Genomic DNA, 26,392 nt, shown 5'->3' on the forward strand with positions numbered 1-26,392 from the left:
AAAGTGGTTCTACAGTCATTAAAACGGTTCTAGAATGTTTACTTCTTTATAAAAGTCCTAAAGTGGCTCTACAGTCATTAAAACGGTTCTAGAATGTTTACTCCTTTATAAAAGTCCTAAAGTGGCTCTACCGGTTATCTCTTTGCAAACTGGTTCTATGGTTCTACACTTCTTAATGTGGTTCTAGAATATTCCCACCGGTTTGTGAAAAAAAACTTTAAGTGGTTTAAGTTTTAATCTGGAAATTTTCTGCTGAATTCGTTTTGAAATGCGAACACAATGGAATTTGTTTTAATGCACATAAAGAATTCTGCAGAAACTAACATGAAACACTTATTTTGAAAACAGCAAACTTGCATCTCCCACCTTCATTTTGAGGCTGGGGACGTGACGTCATGCTTAAAAAAGGGAGCAAGGCATGTAGCCAGTCCTGCAGGCCCACCCTCTTAAAAATAAAAGGTTGTTGTTTTAGATGTACAACAAAAAAAATACTGAACCTTTACATTGTGTGGAGTTATTTCAACTTTAAAAACTTTCCTAACCTTCACATCTAATTTAGAAAATTAGCTCATCTGATTTTTCAAAATCACTGCATGATTAAATGGCTGAGATGTAAACAGGAGTCATTCAGAGTGGCTTGGTGTGAAACGCTCCGCTCTACAGAAACTTACTGAGTGGGAATTGTTCACAGTGGTGGTGATGGGAACCAGACGTCTGAATCGTCTGGGATTGTTTGACTCCTGATGCGTGAGACCTGAATCTGCCTTTAAAATCCATTTGTGCTGAATTTAAAGTGTTCTAGGATAAAATAGCACCCAAAGAAAACTTTGTCTGGCTCAGTCGACCAAAACGCTCTGAATCACTTCACATCTTAATCATGGTATTCCGATCATGAATCCGAAATTGACCCAAGCCTCCAAACACAACTTGACTCGAACCACATCAACTTTTGACCTGAGCACAACAAAGTTCTGCCTAAAACTGAATCAACGTGTCAAATAAAAGCTGTTTGTCAGAATAGCTCTATTTAAATTTCTGTTTAGCAGCAATAACAGCCACTATTAGATCACGGATAAATAATTTTTCTATTAATGATAAAATAATAATCTGTGCAAAATTAAGATTCAGTTCTACTTTACTGATTATTACAGTTTGAGTCATTTTTCATTGCACTGCTTTTGAATACCATCCGAAACGTTTTTTTAATCCTAAATAATCTGTACGGCTGATATGTAACATCCAATCTCAACGTGAGCAGTCAAGTCCCCTCGGACCGGGACACATATTTCAAGCTCTAATTGAAGCACAAAGTAAAAATTATAATCTAAAACGCACAGTGTGGTCTGCCCTAGAAGTGGTGCTTGGGCCCCTAAGATTGCCGCTGGCGTTTATTTTTAATGCATGTTCAGAAAGGCAGCACACTGGCAGACGGGGAGGAGCACAGACACAGAACACCTTCAGATGAAAGCCTGGACACTCTTTTAGGTCCATTTTAAACTGACCAATTCAAAGATATGGCCTCATTACAGACAAAGCTTTGGCTCTTCTTGGTGAGCATGCTTTGGTCCTGGGACTAGCCGTCCAGCTTCATGGCGATATTTGTTTCTCAATATCAGTACATCAGACTCACCTGGAAGACAGTGCACAGCCATTGCCTCGTATCCTCAGAGCCAGAAAAACAGAAGACAAAGAGGCAGAAAGGAACCTGGAGATGGAGACTTCTGCAGTTTAAACCTGAGCTCAGCTTTAAAGTCTAGTTTTCACTTCTCAGACAAACGCATGTCAGGTCCTACCGAAGGCTTCCGAGGCAAGCCGGGTCAGAGGCGACATTTAGTTTTTATCAGTGTGGATTCAAGGAAATTTCCAACCGTTAATATTTAATAGCAGCAGTGAAACAGAAGAGCAGTGAGTGAGAAGAGCGGGGGAAGCTTAAAGGGGAAATCCACCAAGGTTTTTGAAGTTTGCGGATAAATAAATCAGTAAGATGGGAACAGAGTCCTTCAGAGTGGCCTGGTGTGAAATGCTCCGTTCTGGAGAAACGTGCGGTCAGAACCGTTCACAGTGGCGGTGATGGGAACCAGACGTCCACCTTATATTGCCATCATCAACTTTATATATGAAAGCTGAGAATGCGCATGTAGGTCCACTGGTGGCTTCGGACAGTAAATGAAATGTCTATATTTGTGCTGTAGCCATGGTGACTCCTAGTTCCTATCACCACCACTGTTAAGAAATCTGAGTCTCTACAATCAACCATTTCACCCCAAACCACTCTGAACAACTGGTTACATCTCAGTGAATGCATCATGTGGAATTTAGCAAAATTGGTGTGTAATAAAATGAGAGAGGCACCTTTTTGGGAGCTCTTTGCATTTGTTTTATTCCCATTTTGTCATAAGACCAGTCCCTCAATGTATTACTGCCCTAGACATAGTCTCAGTAAAGGAGAGATCCACCAAATTTACAAAACGCCTGCATAATTTAAGGGGCAGTCGTGGGCTGGAGGTCAGGGAACTGGCCCTGTGACCGGAAGGTCGCCGGTTTGATCCCCAGCACCGACAGTCCATGACTGAGGTGTCCTTGAGCAAGACACCTAACCCCCGACTGCTCCCCGGGCGCCGTGGATAGGGCTGCCCACCGCTCCGGGCAAGTGTGCTCACTGCCCCCTAGTGTGTGTGTGTTCATTAGTGTGTATGTGGTGTTTCGTCACGGATGGGTTAAATGCGGAGGTGGAATTTCCCCGTTTGTGGGATTAAAAAAGTTTCACTTAATGGTTAAGATGTAATTCATGGTGGTTTGATGTGAGGTGGGTTATTGTGGACGAACTTGCCCACCTCTGGCTCCTCTCACCACCATCGTGAAGAAATCTGAGTCTTATAGTTTCTCTACAATAACCAAACCGCTCTGAATGACTTTACCTCCCAACCATTGAATTACGCAGAAAGTGTGAAAAATTGGTGGAATTCCCCTTTAAACACTGCTCGGAAGAACGGGATGTGCAGACAGGCTAGTAGTTCATGCAGTGCACCTCAAGGCGAGCCTGTTGAAGATGTGTGGGTTCGTATGTGCTCTGCCTCCTTCGTGCTGCCCACGCACAAACTGACGCTGGGCCGCTTTCTTCCTCATGCTTTTCTCTGTGGAGGTCGTCTCTGCTGCTGCGGCCTTGGGCTTCCTATCAGGAGACCTGGATCCAGATTTCTGCTCACCTGCTGTCTGACAGCGTCTATTGTTACATTACGGCTATGTAAATGCAACTGAACGGATTCTGAGCTGCTGAGCGCACGGAAAACAGCCCACCGTCAAGAACAACACGGTTAACAAGGCTGACTGCAGCTTTACCTTGGCTAAAGTGAGCTGGGCCTCAGCTGCCTTGGTCATGCTGCAAAGCTAAAGGCCATATGATAAAACAGCCAGTCACAATAGATGCATATATGTCGCTGTTGTCGGAACAAAACCTCATATCTCCAAAACGGTAACTTTACAGGAGAAGGAAAAAACCTACTTGACTTTCAATGGAAGTCAATGGAACCAGAATTTTTTCCAAGTTGTTTTGGGTCATTTCTTTTAGTCCGTTCTTCATCAAATTTTCTAACAATATAAAGAGCAACAGGTATTTTCAAACTATGTCAAAAACTGAAAAACATCAAAAATGTACAATAGTGATGTGTGTATATATTATATAACAGTTAAAGGGGAACTGCAACTAATTTTCTTCATTTTATTTTATTCTTAATTATGTGGTTAAGATGTAAACAAAGTTAGAGTAGTTTGGTGGGAAGCGCTCAGTTTTAGAGAAACGTACCGAGTCAGAGCTGTTCACAGTGGTTGTGATAGGAACCGGACGTCCACCTCTAAAAGCTCTCTCACAGAAAGTTCCTACAAAAATGGTATGAATGCACTGATGCCTGAGACACTTACGGTGTATTGGTTCATGCAGGGTGTGCAGGGTGCTGTGAGGCAAAATAGTCCCAAAGGAAAATAGTTTCCCATTTTACTAAAATCACTGTTACATATACAAACTTGTATAGGCAGTAAATAAAACGTCTATATCTGTGTTGTAGTCATGGCGACCCCTGGTTCCCATCACCACCACTGTAAAGAAATTTGAGCTTTATATTTATATGTATTACTGCCCTAGACATTATCGTCTCATTAAAGGGGAATTCCACCGATTTCTTTCAAATGTCCGCATAATTTAATGGTTAAGATATAAACAGTCATCCAGGGAGGCTTGATGTGAGGAGGGGTGGTTTATTGTGGAGGAACTTGCCCACCCCTGGTTCCTATCAGCACCACTGTAAACACTTCTAACTCTAGAACTGAGCTCCTCAGACGTCCAGTTCCCATCACCACCGCTGTAAACAGTTCTGACTCTAGAACTGAGCTCCTCAGACATCTGGTTCCTATCACCACCGCTGTAAACACTTCTAACTCTAGAACTGAGCTCCTCAGACGTCCGGTTCCCATCACCACCGCTGTAAACACTTCTAACTCTAGAACTGAGCTCCTCAGACGTCCAGTTCCCATCACCACCGCTGTAAACAGTTCTGACTCTAGAACTGAGCTCCTCAGACGTCTGGTTCCTATCACCACTGCTGTAAACACTTCTAACTCTAGAACTGAGCTCCTCAGATGTCCAGTTCCCATCACCACCACTGTAAACACTTCTAACTCTAGAACTGAGCTCCTCAGACGTCCAGTTCCCATCACCACCGCTGTAAACACTTCTAACTCTAGAACTGAGCTCCTCAGACGTCTGGTTCCTATCACCACTGCCATAAACACTTCTGACTCTAGAACTGAGCTCCTCAGACGTCCGGTTCCTATCACCACCGCCACAAACACTTCTAACTCTAGAACTGAGCTCCTCAGACGTCCGGTTCCCATCACCACCGCTGTAAACACTTCTAACTCTAGAACTGAGCTCCTCAGACGTCCGGTTCCCATCACCACCGCTATAAACACTTCTAACTCTAGAACTGATCTCCTCAGACGTCCGGTTCCCATCACCACCGCTATAAACACTTCTAACTCTAGAACTGAGCTCCTCAGACGTCCGGTTCCCATCACCACCGCTATAAACACTTCTAACTCTAGAACTGAGCTCCTCAGACGTCCGGTTCCCATCACCACCGCTATAAACACTTCTAACTCTAGAACTGATCTCCTCAGACGTCCGGTTCCCATCACCACCGCTATAAACACTTCTAACTCTAGAACTGAGCTCCTCAGACGTCCGGTTCCCATCACCACCGCTATAAACACTTCTAACTCTAGAACTGAGCTCCTCAGACGTCCGGTTCCCATCACCACCGCTATAAACACTTCTAATTCTAGAACTGAGCTCCTCAGACGTCTGGTTCCCATCACCACCGCTATAAACACTTCTAACTCTAGAACTGAGCTCCTCAGACGTCCGGTTCCCATCACCACCGCTATAAACACTTCTAACTCTAGAACTGAGCTCCTCAGACGTCCGGTTCCCATCACCACCGCTATAAACACTTCTAACTCTAGAACTGATCTCCTCAGACGTCCGGTTCCCATCACCACCGCTATAAACACTTCTAACTCTAGAACTGAGCTCCTCAGACGTCTGGTTCCCATCACCACCGCTGTAAACACTTCTAACTCTAGAACTGAGCTCCTCAGACGTCTGGTTCCCATCACCACCGCTGTAAACACTTCTAACTCTAGAACTGAGCTCCTCAGACGTCCGGTTCCTATCACCACCGCTGTAAACACTTCTAACTCTAGAACTGAGCTCCTCAGACGTCCGGTTCCTATCACCACCGCTGTAAACACTTCTAACTCTAGAACTGAGCTCCTCAGACGTCCGGTTCCCATCACCACTGCTGTAAACACTTCTGACTCTAGAACTGAGCTCCTCAGACGTCCGGTTCCTATCACCACCGCCACAAACACTTCTAACTCTAGAACTGAGCTCTTCAGACGTCCGGTTCCCATCACCACCGCTGTAAACACTTCTAACTCTAGAACTGAGCTCCTCAGATGTCCGGTTCCTATCACCACCGCTATAAACACTTCTAACTCTAGAACTGAGCTCTTCAGACGTCCGGTTCCCATCACCACCGCTGTAAACACTTCTAACTCTAGAACTGAGCTCCTCAGATGTCCGGTTCCCATCACCACCGCTGTAAACACTTCTAACTCTAGAACTGAGCTCCTCAGACGTCTGCTTCCCATCACCACCGCCACAAACACTTCTAACTCTAGAACTGAGCTCTTCAGACCTCCGGTTCCCATCACCACCGCCATAAACACTCCTACAGTAAGGCTGAGAGAGACGGAGGCCAGTCTGCCGAGTTCAGTGAGGAACTGAGGGGCCCATTTGGCAGCCATTTTGTGAGCCCGGTGGGTTCTAGAGACTTCTTCAGCCATAAAACCTTTACGCCATAAAATCCGCGCTACAGCTGGTCTGCTGACACATGATCAAACCAGTCTGCGTCATATTTGCCCCATTTCCCCGAAAATAAGCGACTCTTATCACCATCGCAGGTCGAGTCTGTTTACCAACTCGCAGCGAGGAGAGCTCAGCCCTCCATCAGGGCGCGCTGCCCGGAGCGGCGCCCTCTGGCGGCCAGCCAGCGCGACGACACCGCGGTCAGCGAGCATTTCTCCCCTTTTCCATCATGTTTTTGTTTGGAATGGGCTTGGACGCCATGTGACTTCTTCACCACGGCCTCGTTCAAGATTTAATGACCGGTAAAGCCTGGAGGTGCTTTAGAAAGCTGTTCGAAACTAAACGCATGTTCTAGGTTACAGCTAGAACGGCCTAACGGTCAGCCCAGCTTTTACATTTCATCCTCAAAATGTGACAAAGTCAACAGTAGAAGCTCCTTCGTGCGTCCACATGTTTGGCCTGCACTCACTTGAAGGGGAATCCCACCGAATTTGTAAAAAAAAAAAAAAAAAAAAAGTAACTAAACTGTAAACAAAATCATTCGGGGTGTTTTGGTGTGAAATGCTCGGTTCTAGAGTCAGAACTGTCCACAGTGTTTGGTGATGGGAACCAGACGTCTGCAGAGTTGAATGCCTCCGAAAGCTCCCTCACACTTGAATACGCTGCCTGATGCCTTTACCACAGTTTCGAGATGATTTTGGTCTAAAAACGCACCGCTGTCTGTTTTTAATGCACGTATTTAAGGCAAAACAGAATAATGCAGAAATTTGGAAAAATTGGTGGAAGTCCCCTTTAAATCGCTAAACTCTCGATCCCAGGCGCTTTCTGCTTACACGAGGAAGGTTTTATGGCATCGTTTATTGCCTTCAGCGTCACATGCTCATCAAAAACATATTTAAAGACTGCAGTGTATTGCGCGCTATCGATAAAGGGGAAAAATTAAGTATGCAGAAATTTTGAAAAAGCGGTGGAATTCCCCTTTAAGGTCTAAAATCTTAGGCTAGGACTATTTGAGTTGTCCAACTGCCTTTAACTAAAACTCTGTCTACGGGAAACTATATATGATGGTGGTATTAATAATAATAATAATAATAATAATAATAATAATAATAATAATAATAATAATAGGAATGAGGCCTGTTGGTCTTCCAGGCCGTTTCTACACCTCAGTTCCTCGACAGGGGAAAGTACAGGCTGTACTGTACAGCGTGTTCCTGTGCTGGTGAGCGGTGCTGGTGCCTCTCAGCGGGTCGCTCTGGACCCCGTTTGCGTAGATATGAAATTTCTGAGATCAAAAGAAAGTTGTTTTGTCCACCGCGAGCGCCACAAAAAGCCCTCGGCATTGTTTATGTTAGGCATTCGGCCATCTGGGGGGAAAAAATATGAAAATACCCCGTTGGCAGGCTGTTTGCGCCGAAACGTGCCCCGCTGCCCCACCTTGTGGCGAAACGGAGAACTGCAGGGATGTGTTTTCTGCCCAGTGTTCAGAAATTAAGTGATACTATTTTTTTAATCCCACAACTGTCAAAATTCCCATCAACACACTCCTAACCCTTGTGGAAAACCTTCCCAGAAGAGTGGAAGCCGTTATAGCTGCAATGGGTGGGCCGACATCATATTAAACCCTATGGATTAAGAATGGGATGTCACTCAAGTTCATATTCGCATGAAGCCAGACGACCGAATACTTTTGGTAATATGGTGTGTATATAGGGGGAAAAAACCAGGAGAATCAGAAGTTAAATGGAATGGAAGTTAGACAAGACTTTTTCCAAAGCAATTTTGGTGCAGGAAATTTTATGCCAACACAGCTGGACCTGCTGCATTCTGTAAATAAAAATATATACAGTGACAAAGCTGGTGATACAAGGTTTTGCTCAAACAGCAACAATAAACAGGGTGATTCAAAAAGATTCATCTGATTTCAAAGCGTCAGATTTTTACAACCGTGAGGCGCCGAGGAACCAATCACAATCCAACTGTAAGAGGGGGCCGTAGAGTTTCTGACCGGCTCCTTCAGTCCGAGAGGAGCCGAGACCCCTGAGCAGAGCGTTCTGCGTTCTCCACGTCAATAAGAGTGAATCCCTCATAACTGTGCAGCCTGATGTTCATCAGCAGTGAAGCTCCAGCAGCTCAGAGCGTTCGGCGCTGGTTCCACAGCACTGGATGATCTCCGAAATCCCACTGAAAGAGCCGTGAGAGCAGCGACGCCCGACACGCTCAGTCCAGTCTGGGATGAGTTTGACTGTGGTGTTGATGTCGTCCGTACAGCTGGAGGAGGTTCAGACTGAGACCTTGTAGAATTACATAATAAACTTTATGCTCATTTACACCGTTTACAGCTCACTGCACTGATCTGGAACGATTTACAGGAGAAATCAATCATTTAGAAATTGGATGAATCTTTCTGTATCACCCTGTATACACACACACACACACACACACACACACACACACACACACACACACACACACACACACACACACGGGAACGAGTATTCAGACCCTTTTGTTTTTGTGGTTTGGTATTTCGTCCTGTGCACATATACGCTTTAAATTCGTTCAACACGAATGGAGTGGATTATATAGTATAGCAAATACAGGAAACAACAAAAACGTGGAAAGTCTTTATAGTAAGTTAACAGTATCTATTAAAGCACACAGAGTTGATTCTATTAGTTTATTTTGTGTAATGTTGCTATTTTCCCCTCTTTAAAGGGTAAACAACAATCTGCATAAATTTGGAGGTAGAAACAGGCTTTGATCAGTGAAGGTTTGACACGTTATTACACTCACAGCTCCAGCTCCAAAATACACTTAAACACAGCTCACACACACACACACACACACACACACACACTTCCATTCAGCACTCCTAACCTGTAAATGAAGATTATTGGTTTCTACAGTTCTAATAATAAATAAACACATCTGTGTCTGTGCAAAGTGTCCAGGGGCTGTTATGGCTGTGAGCCTTCAGGTACACGTCCTGGAAAAAACGGAAAAACGCTGCTGAAATGTAAACAAACAAAAAGGCCAAACGTTAAGAGGGTCAACCGTTCGGGGAAATAATACAGCCGGAACTAGAGGAGGGAGAAGCGTGAAAGGGGGAGAGAGAAGAGAGAGGAGAAAAGGTGAGAGAGGTGGAAGGGAGAGAGAGTGAGCGAGCGAAAGAGAGGAGAAACAAAGAGAATGAAGGGGAAGAGCGACCAGAGGAACAGACGAGACGTAGAGAGGGTGAGAGAGAAAAAGAATGGGAAAGAAAATGGAAGACGAGGAGAAGAAGAAGAAGAAAGAAATGGAGAGAGGAGAAAAGAACGTGAGATAGGTGGAGGGGGAAAAAAGGGAGAGAACGTGAAAAGAGAAAGAATGACAGGGAAGAGGGAACAGAGAAACTGAAGAGTGGTAAAGAGAGAAGAGGAGGGAGAGAGAAGGAGAGAGAGAGAGAGATCAGGAAGAGATGAACTGAGAGACAAACGGAAAAGGGAAGAGAAGGAAAAGGGAAAAGATGAAAAGAGTTGGGGAGAAAAGACGGACAAGGAAAAGATACAGTGAAAGAAAGAACAAGATATATGGGAAAAAGAGTGAGACGAAAAAAGGGAGAGAGAAGTGCGAGATCAAGAGAAAACGGGAGTGAGATAGACGTAAAGAAAAAGGGGAATCGTGAGAGGGGTGGAGGACGACGTCTGGACTGGATGAAGAAAGAACAAGGCTGGTTGAAGTGAAAAGGTTTAGAGTTGAAAGGAAAACTACAGCATTCCTAAACCTGATCCCCATCGGCTGCACCTGTATCTGACCATCGAGATCAGACGACTGTTCAAACACGTCCGTCTGTACTTAGAAACAAAAAGCAGCTCACTTATTTATAATAGGAGCCAGTGGGCAGCTGCTGATTTCCATTGGTAAACGTTTGTGGGAAACATGGACTTTTCTTCAGTCTAAGGTATTTTTAAAGGACGCTGTAAATCTGTTACTTTTTCCTGTGGGACTAAAGAGGGTGGGTAGATTTTTCTGAACATCTGCCTGATTTCCATGGATATCAGAAAACTTTAGGAAAAGTGAAATGACAAGTCATTTGGAGATGTGATGTGAAACGTTCCACTGCAGAGACGCTTACAGAAGAGGACGTCTGGTTCCATTCACCACCACTGTCACCAATTCTGACAGATTCTTTAGAATGAAGCGTTTCCCATCAAACCCCACTGACTTGGGCTTTTTAAAGAATTACGCAGGAACTTTGAAAAACGGGTGGAATTCCCCTTTAAGACATTCTCTCGGTCCGTCTCATCTTAACGTGTGTTTACATGCATCGTGATCGGATTTTTGCAGTGATCAGATGATTAAACTGGTCATGTAAACACAGTACTCCGATCTAGAAATCAGATACTGAGGCTGGATTTAAGCTCCGTAATCAAATTTCTCGGTGCATGTGGACTTTCTTTCGGATTTCTCAGCCTGTACGTGTGTGAAAACAGACGGCGGTACTGGAAATAAGCGAGCAGCGTCGCCGCGAGATGCAGCACAACACTTCTGGAGCAGCGCTGGAACCAAATACGAAATGAAGGATCATTTAGACGATGCATGTTCATATTTCCAGGTAAAGTGACATGACGTTTTAAAGGAAAGCTGCAGCTAAAATTCGAGTTTTACGTTACGTTTACATCACGTCTTCTTCTGAGAGTTTACTGGCTGGTTGTAGAGCAGAAATCTGATTACTGTCCGACTCTTATAGACCTGGAGTTTCCCCATTATCGGATTACTAAGTGCATGTACACACACTCAATGTTTTACAGTCTCTACTTTAAAATGCTTATTCATAGAATTCAGCAACTGCTCATTGACTCCTATTATAAGCAAGTTGTGTTCTTTTCTTATCTGAAGACAGACGTGTTGAAATTGCTGTGATAATCGAATGTATTATGAAGATGCAGTGAATAGAGGATAGTTTAAAAACGATCAAGTACTACTTTAAAGAGAAAGTCAGAACAGAGAGTCCCAGAAGCTGAAGTACAGAGATAAAGAGAAACGGGTATTAATACTTTCTTGAGCCAGACATGTCAAAGAGAAGTGAATTAAAACAGATGCAGAGCTGTGTAGCTGTCCCTGCGTCTGTGCGCCCCCGTATGTACATTTACTAGTTGATCCAGCTGAGGTCCAGGCAGCGGGCAATGAAGGCGTACGTGTCGGCCACCTCCTGGATGACCTTAGTGGTGGGCTTCCCGGCCCCGTGCCCTGACTTAGTGTCGACGTAAATGAACAGAGGGTTTGACTGGCTGGGCCAGCGACCAATCGCGTGCTGAAGGGTGGCGATGTACTTCAGCGAGTGTAGAGGAACCACGCGGTCGTCATGGTCGCCGGTCAACAACAACACAGCCGGGTACTGCACACCTTCACCTTCAGGGATGTGGATGTTATGAAGAGGAGAGTACCTGAAACAGACAGGCACAGAGATGAATGTGAACAAAGATGATGACGTAGCATTAAAGTTTTTCTATTGCTGTGAAATAACAACCAGAGCAAAAGTCTCTTTCTTTGAAAAGCAGTAAAGATGTCATTAATACAAGAGACTGAAATAAAATCCAGAAAAGTAATTAGCCACCAACATATTAACATTAATATCTAAAATATAACCATGTAAAAAGTATGTGAACCTACACTATGCAAGACTTGGGGATTTGGAGACCTCTCTGGTGGAAAAGTGTAATTGCATGCAACATGCATAAGAATATTTTTGTAGCATGGGTTGTCAGACCCCTTTCCCAAACGGACAAATCTGATAATTGCGAGTGAATTAAAAGGGAATTCAAAGAGAACTCTGTTCTTCCAAGAATGATTCGAGACTGTCATCATATCTTCAGTATAACATTGATTCTGTGTTTATGACCTAAACATTGAGCCAGACCTTCTTTTTTGAACCCTTGTGCATCGATAATAAGTAAAGACGTACGTTGTGGTGTGAAAAGCTCTCGACTCAACAGCTCTGACTTGTAAATTAGTCACACTTGTAAACTAGCCACACTGTTTTTTTAATATTAATAAAAAAAATCTTACATAGTGTAGCTCTAAATTAAAAAGAAGTTAAACTCTTGTTGTGAGTTTTGCCAAATCTCTTTTTCTATTGTCTTTATTTAATTATAGGACCTTAAAAAGACAAATAATCCAAAGTAATCAGATTACTTTAACATAGTAATCCATTTGATTACAGGTAATCTGTACCACAGTAACATTTTTAAGCACCCCTTCCCTCCCTGGTAAGCAGAAGCAGGATAATGAAGCACAGTGTGAGCTGTTGACTCACTTGATAAGCCAATCGAACTGGTCTTTAATCTCCGAGCAGCCGAAGTCGGTGGTCCAGGCGTGGCCGATCGTGAACTTATGGAACTTCAGCATGTCCATCACTCCGACCTGAGCTACAGCGCAGCCGAACAGATCAGGCCTCTGATTCACACACGCCGCTGCATGACAGAAAGAGAGAGGTTATTATGGGACATATTGCAAGGGATGCGCAATGATATACATGCGTTTGATTATTTTACTCTGGAGGAGCAGAATGTTTAGGTGACGATGGGACACAACGTTAAAAGGTCTGCGTTTTTATTAATGTTATTCTTTTTACTTCATTTGTAACCCAAACTCATTTTACATTGAGCGATAATGCTAACCCAGGTAGTCTCCGGCTCCTCATCTTATAAGTGTTCATGCACCAGCATGTACGTGCCTGAAAAGCATCAAATATCAGATTGCCGTACCCACGAGCAGCCCTCCGTTGGAGCCCCCATTGATGGTGAGCTTCTTCGGCGAGGAGTAGCCCTCCTTTATCAGATATTCCGCTGCGCACTGGAAATCAGTGAAACAATTCTGCTTGTTCCCCAGCATACCACCTAAAAATAGAGAGAAAGAGAGGAAGATAAAGACGAAGAGAAACAGACGAAACAGCACGTAAACCCAGAAGCAGAATAGCAGAAACACAACAATAAGAAAACCACGTTATGAAGGCACTAGTCATAGTGATTTTGAGAGGACAGGGAACAAAACAAGCTTATATGAAGAGCAAAACGCAGACGATAAAATGCACAAATAAAAGAAAATGCATGGCAGATCAGAGGCAAACGAAATAAAAGTGATATTCGTTGTCGCTTCCACTCAGAAACCCACTTCTTGTAACTCAGATTTGTCCCTGCATTCGCAGAGTGTTGAAAATAACACATCAGACTTGATGCGAAGGCAAGTCGTGCTTTGTGTGAACAGGCCAAGGGCTGTCAACTGGTAGGCAGCAAAATATTTCAATGGATTGAACCGAGCACCTGAACAAAATTCGGCATAGCATGTATTTAAAGGTGATCAACCACTGTTGCCATTCACTTCCACTAGTTTGTTCATCTGGATCCAAGTAAGCAAGAAATCCAATGTAACTGGACCAGGAGAACTGCCTGTGTGTGTGTGTGTGTGTGTGTGTGTGTGTGTGTGTGTGTGTGTGTGTTACCTTTGTGCCATGTTTCTCCGTACTCTCCTCCCCCTCGGATGTTGGCCACAGCTAAAACTCCTCCCAGATGCCGTACAAAAATGAGCCTGGACACACTGCAGCCAAAACACGTACAGCTGAAGAACCTCTCTCGCATACATTCTCACACCACAATGGTCCACACTAACCACCATTCGCTCAATAGGGATGTGCATTCTGACTAACTCTGTCTAAAAAACTACGCAGAGCTGTTGGTTTCCTGTTAGGTGCCTGCACTGGTGTTGCAGTGGAACGTGTTTTATTATTCAAAAATAAGAGACACGAGTAGGTTTGTTTTGGATGAGCAGCAGAGGCTGCCCTAATGAGCTAACGGGGTTAAAAAGGGTCACGATGGGTGCTGATGAGAACTTGGCTTCGAGCCCTTCCAGCTTCAAGCACAGCTCGGCTTGACCCGCCATCCTTCAAGAGGCTTGGAAGATGAGCATCAAGGCTCTTCTCTGTCCTGGCACCCAGGTGGTGGAACAAACTCCCACTGGCTGTCTGAACAGCAGAGTCTCACAAGGTCTTCAAATGCAGACTGAAGACGTCTCTTTATACGGCACTCAAGTGAGCACTGAGTTAAGTATTTACTGTAACGTATTGCAATGCGCTGTGTTTAACTTAACATAGGCTTTTGTTTCTAGCAATATCTGAGGTTTGGCTCTTGCATTACAGCCACTTTGAATTAAACAAGACCACTGTTACTGAGGGAGCTCCAGTTCAGTCATTTACAGGTAATTACTACTTCGAAGAAATTATTCCTTAGCATTTGTAAAAACTATAGAACCTGTAGATTTGCACTGGATTAAAATCATAGACCTTAATGGGCTTGAATAGGTATGTGTGTGGTCAACTACCTATAGCTGGGTGTTATGGAGATGTTGAACCCTCCATAGCCATAGAGGAAGGCAGGGTGGGAGCCGTCCAGCTGGATGCCTTTCTTATGCACGATGAACATCGGGATCTGAGTGCCATCTTTACTAGGATAAAATACCTAAACAACAAAACAGGCACAGAGTAAGATTTATGAAGAGCTCATAAATGTGACCGAGCTGTCTATTAAGAAAGAAAACTAGACTGTAGGCTATAAGAACACATCTCGTTATTAAATAAACCAAACATTATGAGCTTAGTAGCAATCTGATCTTGTTCTTCTATACAAAGTGTGAGATTTACTAACATTATTCAACCACTCCTAACAAACTACAGAATCTAGGGCCCTCTACAACTGAGTAGAGGTACAAATCCCTACAGAGTACTTGTACTAGCAGAGGCTCGCTCTCCGCTCACCATTTCAATAGCTTGGCTATGCATTCACTGCTTCAAGGGTAGCTAATGTGTTGTTTTGCAGTGCCGAGCGCTGTGCAGCAGAGGTTTGTGGTTATCATTTATATTCATATAGTGGATACTTTTAAAGCTGCAATAAACAAGTTTTAAAATTGAAAGAAATTTAAATTTTAAAATTTGAAATTTTAAGAAATTGTATTACTAGTACAAGAGGAAAAAAGGGTTTAAATATGGTGTGCCTGAAGTCAGAGGCGTCAGGTTGGGAACATTTTAGACCACGTCATACGTCTTTGCGGATTAACGTCCCAAGCACAGCATCAAAAAGAAGATCCGGCTCGATGTTTAGGTCTTGCATGCAAAATCAGCATTATACTGATGAAGATATGATGACAATAACAATAACAACAGATACTTCACTCTCATGCTTGGAAGACGTGTCTTTCTTTTCACTGAGCACACTTTCCCAACCTCCTCGAAAAACAATTTATATCAAAATGCATATCATGGCGCCCCGAGTGGGCATGGTCAAAAGAGGTACCTGTGTGGTCTGGTACTCCGCAGTGTTAAAGCCCTTTACTGTGACCTCTCTGAAGACGTGTGGCTGCAGAGGATCTTTGGTCAGGTCACAATGGTAGATGATGGCTGCAGGGAAGAGTGAACGTTAGACACCCACATTAGAAAAAGATATCGAACAAAGTGCACAGCCTTCACTGTCCACACCCACCTGGCGAGAGGAAAGAGGTGAAGTAGTAGAAAATCTCAGAGTCCTTCTTGCGGCCGGTGAAGCCCACGATGGAGCCCACCTCTAAGGGGAACGTCTTCAGCTCCTCTCCTGATGCCAGCTGATACATCTTCAACACATTCTTCACATCGTGAAGATAGCACACGAACAGAAGGGTGGAGTACGAGCAGGTAGCAAAAACTGAGAGAGAAACAAACAGATATAGATTAAGAATGACTTGTTCAAATAACGGTCTTCAAAAAGGAAAAGGAAATTTTAAATGTTTAAAATATTGTGTCTTGGTATGACGTGTAATCTGACGTGTCCTTTTGAAATTTTTTGATAGCTGTGTATTTTGTAAGCGGTATGACACTCCCACACAAGAGGGAATAGCTGCTAGAGCTGAATGATTTGGACTAGAAAACCAGTTAGATTACAAATGCATTTTAAATTGCAATTATTTTCTGTAAATTCTGATAATGTAAGCCATAATAACAAATGCAGCTTTTGCAATTTGAAAATTGCACTCTTTCAAATTGTGATTTTAATATACACAATAGAAACATTTGTTAGATCGTTTTTTTGTTTGTTTGTATTATAGTTATCGAAATTTGTTTTAGCCCTAAAACAGATTCAAGCAATCTTCTACACTGTATTCTTTAACCCTTGTGTGGTGTTACTGTGTATGTTGGTCTGGTGGACCAACCACATTGTTTTTTAAATCAATACAGCCATAACAGTTTATGTAAAAATGCCAGATGTTTAAAATATCAAGTGTCCAATGTAGGGTTCTCCTTTAGCAGCTGTAGCCAGTCAGCAGCCTGTCCATGTTGTCCACCCCCATGCGCGCGCACACACACACACACACACTAACAGCAGGCTATGTAGAAGGAGAACAGAGTGAAGGGCATAGCACCTCCACACTTCGTCGGTTCACCCAACTCCACATGTAATATAAATGTGTGGGGGCTGAACAATGTGAAAGCACTGAAAATGGGTTATTTTATATGCTCTTCACAGAAAATGAGCAAAGGCCAAGGAACCTGGGGTTGAAACAATAATAAAATCACATCATTTTTTCTTTTGGTAAATAATAAAAAAGGGTCCCACAGACCCCAACAGCACACAAGGGTCAAAGGAGCACCTCTTGATGCAGCCTGACACGCTCTTGGTATTCTTTCAAGCAGCTTCATGAGAAGCCACCTGAGATGCTTCGCCAATAGTACTGAAGATACATATTTCCACTACTTATATTTGCCTTAGAAACAATTTTAGCCATTTAAGACTAAGCCTTGAAACCAGAAAGCCTTTAGAAAAATGCATTCAATCTACCGTACAATAAACTCCCAAATGTTACGTGTGTGGAATCTCACCAATGACATCTTTATCGTGCTGAGGGAGGAGCTCCTTCCACTGGCTGGGTGCCGGATCAGCAAAATCTACATTTATGAGGCGGTAGCGTGGCGCGTCCAGGTTGGTTTTGAAGGTGAAAACTGTGTCCTCGTTCGTTACGTACTCATATTCTGCATCAAAGTTGTCGATCAGCTTCACCCACGGCAACAACCCTGTCAACACAGAGGCAGCAATAAGCCATAAATAAATGAGCAATAAACTGAGTTTTCATTAAAGGAGTCATTCAGACAAAAAGGCTAATGTTACTAAAAAAGAGAAAGAAAGGGAGTAGCCACTAATTAGCATTATGCAAATTATAACATGCATGTTTACATTCACAGCTAACCATGTTACCATATTTGGTCAAGCTATTCCTAAAAGGTTATTGATTATTCAAATATATTTAGTCATCTTAGCAGTCATTTACTGAATTGAGTATTTGGATAAAGAATGGGCAATCCCATGAGCTCCTATTCTCTACTACACAGTACTGCATAATCCAGCCATTCAGATGTAAACAAAGTCATTCAGAGTGGTTTGTTGTGAAATGGTTACAGTGGTGGTGATAGGAACCAGGTCTCATAACGCCTACAATGTAAATATATTCCATTTACTATCCCAAATACCTAGTCACCTATACCTTCTGAGTTTTTATATTGTTGCTGTTCAAATATAATAATCAAATAAAAATAAATCTATTTTTTTGGCCATTTCTCTTGAACACAGCCACTGTCCTTGACATTCTGTGACAATGTTATCATAAATGGAACCAAAAAATGCTCGAAGATCTCTTAGAATAAAACCTTTTTAGATCAACTTCCATTAAAGTTTAAGAAGCTTTTTGTCTTTTCCTGTAAAGTTACCATTTCGGAGATTTCGGACACTGCATTGCATGTACCTCCCTGCTATTGATCTTAGAAACACACTATTTCAGGTAATAAGTTGTGAAGGAGCTTCTAAAGGCATAGACCTCTTCAGATATAGGGTTCCCACCACCACCAGTGAGAACAATTTAAGTCAATAAGTTTCTCAAGTACTTTGAACTACTCGGTGTGAAAGATTGGGGGGGGGGGGCTTTCCCCTGTAAGGGTTTCTTCTTTTTTTTTGTACTGGGATCGAGATTCAGCCATGTAGAGTACAGCACCTGTGATGCCGTCTGGGAGCGTGTTGAGGTCGCAGTACCACAACCTATTCACCGGATCACAACCTTCTCTGATAGACAGCAACACGTAACGGCCGTCATCAGATACCTGGAAACATTAAATGGTCAAGTACACATGTTAAATCTGCCATGTTGTCTGCTGGTGAGGTCCGAGCTGAACGGTCCTCGTCTTTGTCAATGTAGTTGGTGTTTATGTGTCTAGTATGTTAAAAAGCATGTGTGACCCAAATCATGTGCAAGTTGAACAACCTTATGCGTCACTATGCCTATTTAGGGGCAGTTGATGTGCGATACCTCAGCTCCACTCATCCACTTGGGCTCGTCGGGGAACTCTGCACACAGCACATCCTGAGACTGTGGAGTGCCCAGCACATGGTAGTACAGCTTCTGATTCAGATTAGTGGATGTCTCTGTGCCTGAGATACACAGAGAGAGAGAGAGAGAATAAGAACGAAAGCGGCATATTTTGCAATAATAAAAAAAGCCTCTTTTGCTAGTTAAAAGATCTGAGCACTAAAGGTGCTGGATCCCTATTGTTTTGGCTCAGATTCGTATAAATAATTTTTCGCTGCTAAACCGAATTACGCAGACCAAATCGAAAGGCATAGAGACATTAATTCGTCAACGGGTAGTAGTCCTTCCTGCTCCTCAGGCACACAAGATAAACCCAATCCAAACAACGTGAAACAATAATTATCAAAAACACTGAGACTCATCGTCTCAAAATCCAAACCATGACATTTTATGGAGCCAACTTTTATGGAGATTCAGAGAAGGCATGCAAACCCAAATTGGCCTTTAGGGGGCAATGCAGCACACAATGAGACTTAATCATTACAAAACCAATTGCCATTATTTTCTGTTTCCTACAGATAAATAACAGGTGCCAAGGAAATACAGAGACTGGATTAAGCATCTGATTAGGACATTTTGTAAATCAATTCAGAATCTGTAAATAACAATAACAGAACAAAATAATTCATCAACGCCAATTTCCTAAGTGACATTAGTCAACTTAGCCTTGGTCTGGATGTTCCTTATCACTGCGCCATGTGAGCATGTGTGAGACGATGTTACCTACCGTCACTCTTGCCCTCCTGTTCAGGGTAAGAGTTGTAGAACAGTCCTTTTCCATCGTGGGTCCAGGACATGCAGCTGAACTTTACTCGGTCCAGCTGGTCCTCCAGAGCCACGGCTCCGTCCACCCGGAGGAAGTGGATCTCCACCCAGTCAGAACCACTCGCACTGGTACCGTATGCCAGATACTCTCCATCCTCTGAGAACGCATAACCTGAGGAGAGGGGGAAGGAGCGAATAAGACAAAGAGAGGAAAATGCACCTCGAACAACTGCCATTAATTTTACAATAAAAACACTAAATATACAAATGTGACTGGAGAAAACACGTATCCAGACAGACAATACAAACAACACAGCATATATATGGTGCACACACACACACACACACACACACACACACACACACACACCTTACCTAGGGTCAATTTAGTATGTCCAATTGACCTGAGTGCATGTCTTGGTGAGCATGGGAGGAAACCCACATAGTCACAGGGAGAACATGCAAACATGTGACCTGCATGCATATATTTCTCTGTCTGCAAACCTGGTCGCCTAGCCAGGGACTCAAACCCAGGTCCTTCTTGAACTGGCGACCGCACCCAACAGAGAAGGTAGCTAGCTTGCTAGTGAGATCGAGTGAGCTTACTTTCTAGCTTGTGTGAATGACTGATGCGTTCTGAAGTGTGTGAAAGTCTGTATTTTAGTATCTCTCTGCTGATTGGACGATGTTTGGCCTGTAAGATTATATTATGTGCTACTACTAAGTTAAGCAACAGTACAGAATAAATGTACAGACAGCCACCTTACAGATTCACAAACGTCTAAATTGCGAAATGATATTGAGGTCTCTGTGTTCTGCCCTGTGAATATACGTGTGTGTGTGTGTGTGTGTGTGTATGTGTGTGTGTGTGTGTGTGAAAGCGAGAGAGCGAGAGAGAGGCACTTCCTTGCTGTGTCCGTAAATGATATCGATGTGTGCACTTTTAGTGGTATAGACGAGGAATGATGTGTCACAGAAACCCAACACACACACACACACACACACACACACACACACACACACACACACACACACACACACTCATCTCTTCTAACTGCTGAATGTGTTAGACTTCTGCAATGGCATATGTGTGAGAATAAATATAATCTATGCAAATCTGGTATAAATCTTAGATTGTATTTGATTATTTTTCATTTTTCTTATGTTTTTTACATGTTTTATATATATATATATATATATATATATATATATATATATATATATATAAAAACAGCCCAATTATTTTATTTTGGCCAGAAATTAACTGCATACTTCATGAAAAAATGATATAAACAACATAAAATCCATGATGTTAAATGCCTTTAGTAACCCTAAAACAAACACATGTAATTTGACCAGGGGGGTTCATATGTAAATGTTTGGACACCCTGGGTCGAATAACATGTTTTGTGAAAAGATGTCCTTTACTGGGACACATTTCTGCACATTTTCTATTCCTTTGCCAAGCTTAACAAAATAAATAAATAATCTAAAAGGCGCCATAACTTTTGCACAGGCCATATCTTACGTTTTTACTTCAATGTGGTAACACAGGCTTCATTTTATGTTTTATGCCCCTCCCCCTCTAAATAAGCAGTAATTGTACACTAGAATGTGTGTCTCTTTACAGGATGTGTTCACTTATATGCACTTAGAAAGCCTACAAACCATGATTTTACTGGGGAGCACAAACTTTTACACACGAGCGCACACAGCCAGTCACCTCGTAAAGCTACAGTTCCGTCGTCTGAGAACGTGTTTGGGTCCAGGAACACACGCGGTTCTGCATCCAGGTTATCCTGAACGTAGAGAACGCTTTGGTTCTGCAAGCCTGTGTTATAGAAGTGAAAGTACCTAAAAGAGAAAAATCACAGAACAGTGAGACGTTTCCTTCCAACACCCCTTAAATAATCAGCACCAGCACAAAAAAACTCTGAATCTCACAGGTTCGCTTGGTTTGAGCCGGCTAGTGGTGATCTCACACACACACACACACACACACACACACACACACACACATCATGAAGGCAAGTTTATTTATACAGCACCAGTCGGTCTCACATTGTGGTCATTCAAAGTGTTTTACAAATAAGAAAAACACAAAGATTTTACACATTAAAAATTAAAAATAAGTAGAATAGGAATTTAAAAATGTATTAAAACAAAAGATTTAAAACACAAAAAATAAACAAATTTAAAAAATAAAATAAACATTAAAAATGCTATAAGACTCATTTATTTAGTCAGTCAGTCAGTCGGTTATTAAGCCAAAGGAGTTTGCGTTTCTGGCAAATCAGAGCCTCACCTTTCCCCACGTTTGAAGGGGCAGCTGTACTTGGGGTAATCATAGAGCTCAGTCATTCGCTCTTTAAAAACTTCCCTGACCGGACACTCCTCCAGGAAGGGCAACGTCAACTGGTTCTGAGCATTCACAAAGGCCTGAGACAGAGCGAGAGACAAAAATCTTAGGTTTAGATCAAAAGAAAATTAAAGAATAATAGAAAATAAAACATTAACTGAACAATAAGAAAACACAGAACCTATCAAAGACTCCAAAATACAATAAGGGCCTTTAAAATGACTTAAAGGGGACGTCCACCTATTTTTCAAAATTCCTGCCCAATTAGATTATTAAGAGGTAAACAAAGTCATTCAGTGTAGTTTACTCCAAAAGACATGCGTAGGTTCACTGGTGGTCTTGGATAGCAAATAAAATGTCTATATTTGTGTCGTGGACATCGAGACCCCTGGTTCCTATCACATCTGAGTGAGTAAGTTTCTCTAGAATGAGCCCTTGATATCAAACTAATCCGAATGACTTCTGTGGAGCTCCCCTTTAAAACATAAAAACACTACAAAAGACATAAAAGGGTGCGTCCATTTCAAAGAGAAGGTCAATTCTAACTGATCATTTAATCATTCGAGTTTAACCGAGTTATCCTGGCAGCCCTAAAAAAAAAAAAAAAAGAATGAATACCGTAGAAAGTGAAATTGGGGTTTATTATTATCACATTACCACAAAAAGACATCTGGGGTATCCAATCCAGCTACATGTGTCTCTGATGTTTTAAAGTAGGGTCATTTTACCACCTTACTGTGGTAATGCAGGGTCATTTTACCACTCTACTGTTTTAATGTAGGGTCACTTTATCATTCTGCTTGTTTACCGTGTGGTTATCTGAGATGACACGCTAAGCAGCGCCGCTCGGCTCAGATGGACTTTACCTGAGTTTTCTCACTGTCGGGATCCTCCAGCCAGCTGTATGGGTCAGGAATCTTCTGCCCATGGTAATCATCCACCTGATAACAAACAAAGTCGGCCACACGCATCAGATTAATATCGCAAGTGATTTTCCCCACAAAAGCTGCCTGATTGTGCCATTAGCTCCAATAACCAAAGAGTCCATAGAAAAATCACATTTTCCTCAAGTTTGTAAACACAGCTAAGGTTTCAAAACATACCACCATTCCTCAGTTTTCACACGGAAACTATATACTGTTTTTGTGAGGTCACAAACGGAAAGAAACACTACTTTACTTTTAATGTAAGTCAATGGAACCAGAATTTTTCCCAAGTCCTTTTGGTGCCTGTTGCTTGACATCTCAGACACTGTTCTACGATAATTTTGAGTTAAGGTTTTTAAGGAGGGTGCATGCAGGGTGTTGTAAGGCAAAACAGCCCACCAAATAAACGTTTTTTCCCAGATTTACCATTTAAAAAAAAACTCATACATATAAACACATAAGAAGACATGTGCAGGGCTCGTTTTGGAGAGTTAATGAAATGGCTATATTTGTGTTGTAGACATCTCAACCCCTGACGGCGGTTTCACAAAGCAGGATTTGTCTCTTTAGCCAAAAAACTTAAGTCCAAAATCAAGGCTGGCCAATCACGAATCCTCATCTTTGGGCTCACGGTCCCATCACCACCACTGGTAACACATCCGAGTCAGTAAGCTTCTCTAAAATGAACCATTTCAAATACAATCACTCTCAATGACTGTTTACATCTGACTTATGAAGAATGTATTAAAAATGAACTGCCTTAATGGCTAGTTTTCATGAAAAAAGTGGCACACATTAATATCTGATTCTATCAATGTGTTTTGAGCTAATACAAGTCAACACCTCTATCAGACTAGTCTAACATCCGTTTACACAGTTAAGCGGCTCACTAATGACAAAGCAACTGGTTTTTGTCCCTTTATGTGTTTACCGCCTCTCTTTAACGTGTTTTATATTCTTTAAATATATGGCTCTTCAAGGGCTCTTTAGTAAAGAAAATGAATCTATACAGAACCATGAAAATCCACAGAAACCTTTGCATGATTAAAGGGTTCTCTGCCTAGTCAAAGGGTTCTTCAGACTGATGGAGAATGCCCTGTAAATGCCTCTATATAGGGCCTTTTTTGGAATATACCACCGAACAGGGCTCTTCTATTGTTATGATGTCAAGCCTGTTAACCTCTGTTACAACAGAAGAACCCTTTTTCAAATAAGGTGCTATACAGAACCATCTCCATCAGTCTGAAGCACCCTTTGACGAGGCAGAGAACCCTTTAATCATGCAGTGTTCTATACAGAACAGTTTTCTCAGTCAACCTACTGTCACTTGTGATCCAAACGACTGCTTTGTGAACTCGAAGCTACATTTGCGTGGCTGTTCCAGTAGAAAAGTGCTCCTTTAAGGCACGTTACGCTTTAATAAGCAAGTTGGACCGCAATGTGTGTGTTTTTAAAAAGTCGCAGCACCGGTTACACAACAAAGCTCTGCTAACGTTAGCATCCTCTCCCAGTCATTCTCTACCGGACTCGGCTAATGCTAACGTTAGCATCCTCTCCCAGTCATTCTCTATCGGACTCGGCTAATGCTAACGTTAGCATCCTCTCCCAGTCATTCTCTATCGGACTCGGCTAATGCTAACGGCATCATCCCAGTCATTCTCTATCGGACTCGGCTAATGCTAACGGCAGCACCCCCAGTCATTCTCTATCGGACTCGGCTAATGCTAACGTTAGCATCCCCAGTCATTCTCTATCGGACTCGGCTAATGCTAACGGCAGCATCCCCAGTCATTCTCTATCGGACTCAGCTAATGCTAACGGCAGCATCCCCAGTCATTCTCTATCGGACTCGGCTAATCCTAACGGCATCATCCCAGTCATTCTCTATCGGACTCGGCTAATGCTAACGGCAGCATCCCCAGTCATTCTCTATCGGACACGGCTAATCCTAACGGCATCATCCCAGTCATTCTCTATCGGACTCGGCTAATGCTAACGGCAGCATCCCCAGTCATTCTCTATCGGACTCGGCTAATGCTAACGGCATCATCCCAGTCATTCTCTATCGGACTCGGCTAATGCTAACGGCAACATCCCCAGTCATTCTCTATCGGACTCGGCTAATGCTAACGGCAGCATCCCCAGTCATTCTCTATCGGACTCGGCTAATGCTAACGATAGCATCCCCAGTCATTCTCTATCGGACTCGGCTAATGCTAACGGCAGCATCCCCTGTCATTCTCTATCGGACTCGGCTAATGCTAACGGCAGCATCCACCTATTGATTCCATCCATTCATTCTTCCTAGCGTTTAGCCGCATGATACTGCAACCAGAGCGGCTTCAATAAAATACTCACCACGGCTTCGTCGCGATATGCGTTTGGATACTGGAAAGGCATTGTTCGTAAAAGTAAGGCTTTTACGGTAAAACTCTGACAGTCCCGGCTGCTGAGAGCTTCAGCTGAACGAAAATAAAGAGAGTGGAATTTGACAGCAGAGTGTTTCCTTAACCGGCAGAATAGAGGGGAGAGGGGGGGGGACAGGGAACGTTTTGTTGGCGCCACCTGGCGTTTGGAGGGAAAATGGGAATTTTTACGGAGACCCCAAATGTCAGAGCCGGATTATGAGGAGCCTGGCCGCTTCCTATTCCCCCCGTTATATCAAAGCAGGACTGCTAAACAGCAGAGGGCGCCCGTGAGTGAGTCCTCAATGAATGGGAGTAAAAGTTAAAAGAGAAGTTAAAGTATTTTCTAATCACTCGCCCAGGACGTTTCTTTAATTTGGATGTATTTCACTAAAAAAAAATGTTGCTGATATATTTTCTTTTTTCTACAGCAAAAGGGTTTTGGGCAGCAGGAGGCGGGGCTTTACTGCTAGAGCGGGATGATTGATTGGCGAGCGCAGCAGCTCATTGGCTGTTCGCGCTCACTGACGTCACGAACATGCATGAGGCGCTTTTTTAAACTCCTATAGCTCGAGTTTAAAAGCTCTTAAACTATAACAGCGGTGTTAAAATGTTTTATGCTGCTCTGTGATCAGGAAATTAATGTATTCTTTTACAATAACAATGTTTAAGTATTTATAAACTTTTATTTTGTTCAAATGCTCCATATCAACCCATTCATCTTGGACTCGCTCTGGAGCGCCCTCTGGTGTTTGAGAAGAGACATTGCGGAGCGGGAATTCTCCTCCTGCCTTAAGGGCCCATGGTGAAATAAATGCTAGGTTGATGATGAGTTCCCTCGCACTAATTTAGCTTTCCCTTGCAAATGCAAGAGATTTTGCAAGAGAACACAAATATCTGAGAGGAAAAAAAAAACCAATCAAACGAAACATTTTTGCAAAAACATGACTAGGGAGCGCCATTTTTTCACAGTGACACTTTAGGAGCTTATTAATGGAGCCCTTAAGGGGCCGTGGTTAAATAATAACAAATAAGAAAAAAATGTATTGTAATCTTTCTCTGTGCTACAGTCATTGCTGTTCTCTAATTTTGATCA

The 26,392-nt window shown here is 42.7% G+C and overlaps 1 protein-coding gene across 1 annotated transcript; it reads right to left on the bottom strand.

The window, feature by feature from the left end:
• Positions 1-9,919: 9,919 nt before the first annotated feature.
• On the bottom strand, positions 9,920-25,455 carry LOC108437555 (prolyl endopeptidase). The gene is made up of 15 exons (XM_017714711.2): positions 25,250-25,455; positions 22,832-22,906; positions 21,912-22,045; positions 21,330-21,460; positions 19,569-19,778; positions 18,782-18,903; positions 18,470-18,575; positions 17,307-17,498; positions 15,937-16,134; positions 15,751-15,854; positions 14,783-14,919; positions 13,908-14,002; positions 13,174-13,305; positions 12,723-12,879; positions 9,920-11,853 (listed from the first exon to the last, which is right to left on the bottom strand). The coding sequence occupies exons 1-15, from the start codon at positions 25,289-25,291 to the stop codon at positions 11,559-11,561; spliced, it is 2,130 nt and encodes a 709-aa protein (XP_017570200.1). The 5' UTR covers positions 25,292-25,455; the 3' UTR covers positions 9,920-11,558.
• Between the last annotated feature and the right edge of the window lie 937 nt (positions 25,456-26,392).

The sequence above is a fragment of the Pygocentrus nattereri genome, chromosome 4 (assembly GCF_015220715.1).
Source record: "Pygocentrus nattereri isolate fPygNat1 chromosome 4, fPygNat1.pri, whole genome shotgun sequence".
Taxonomy (NCBI): domain Eukaryota; kingdom Metazoa; phylum Chordata; class Actinopteri; order Characiformes; family Serrasalmidae; genus Pygocentrus; species Pygocentrus nattereri.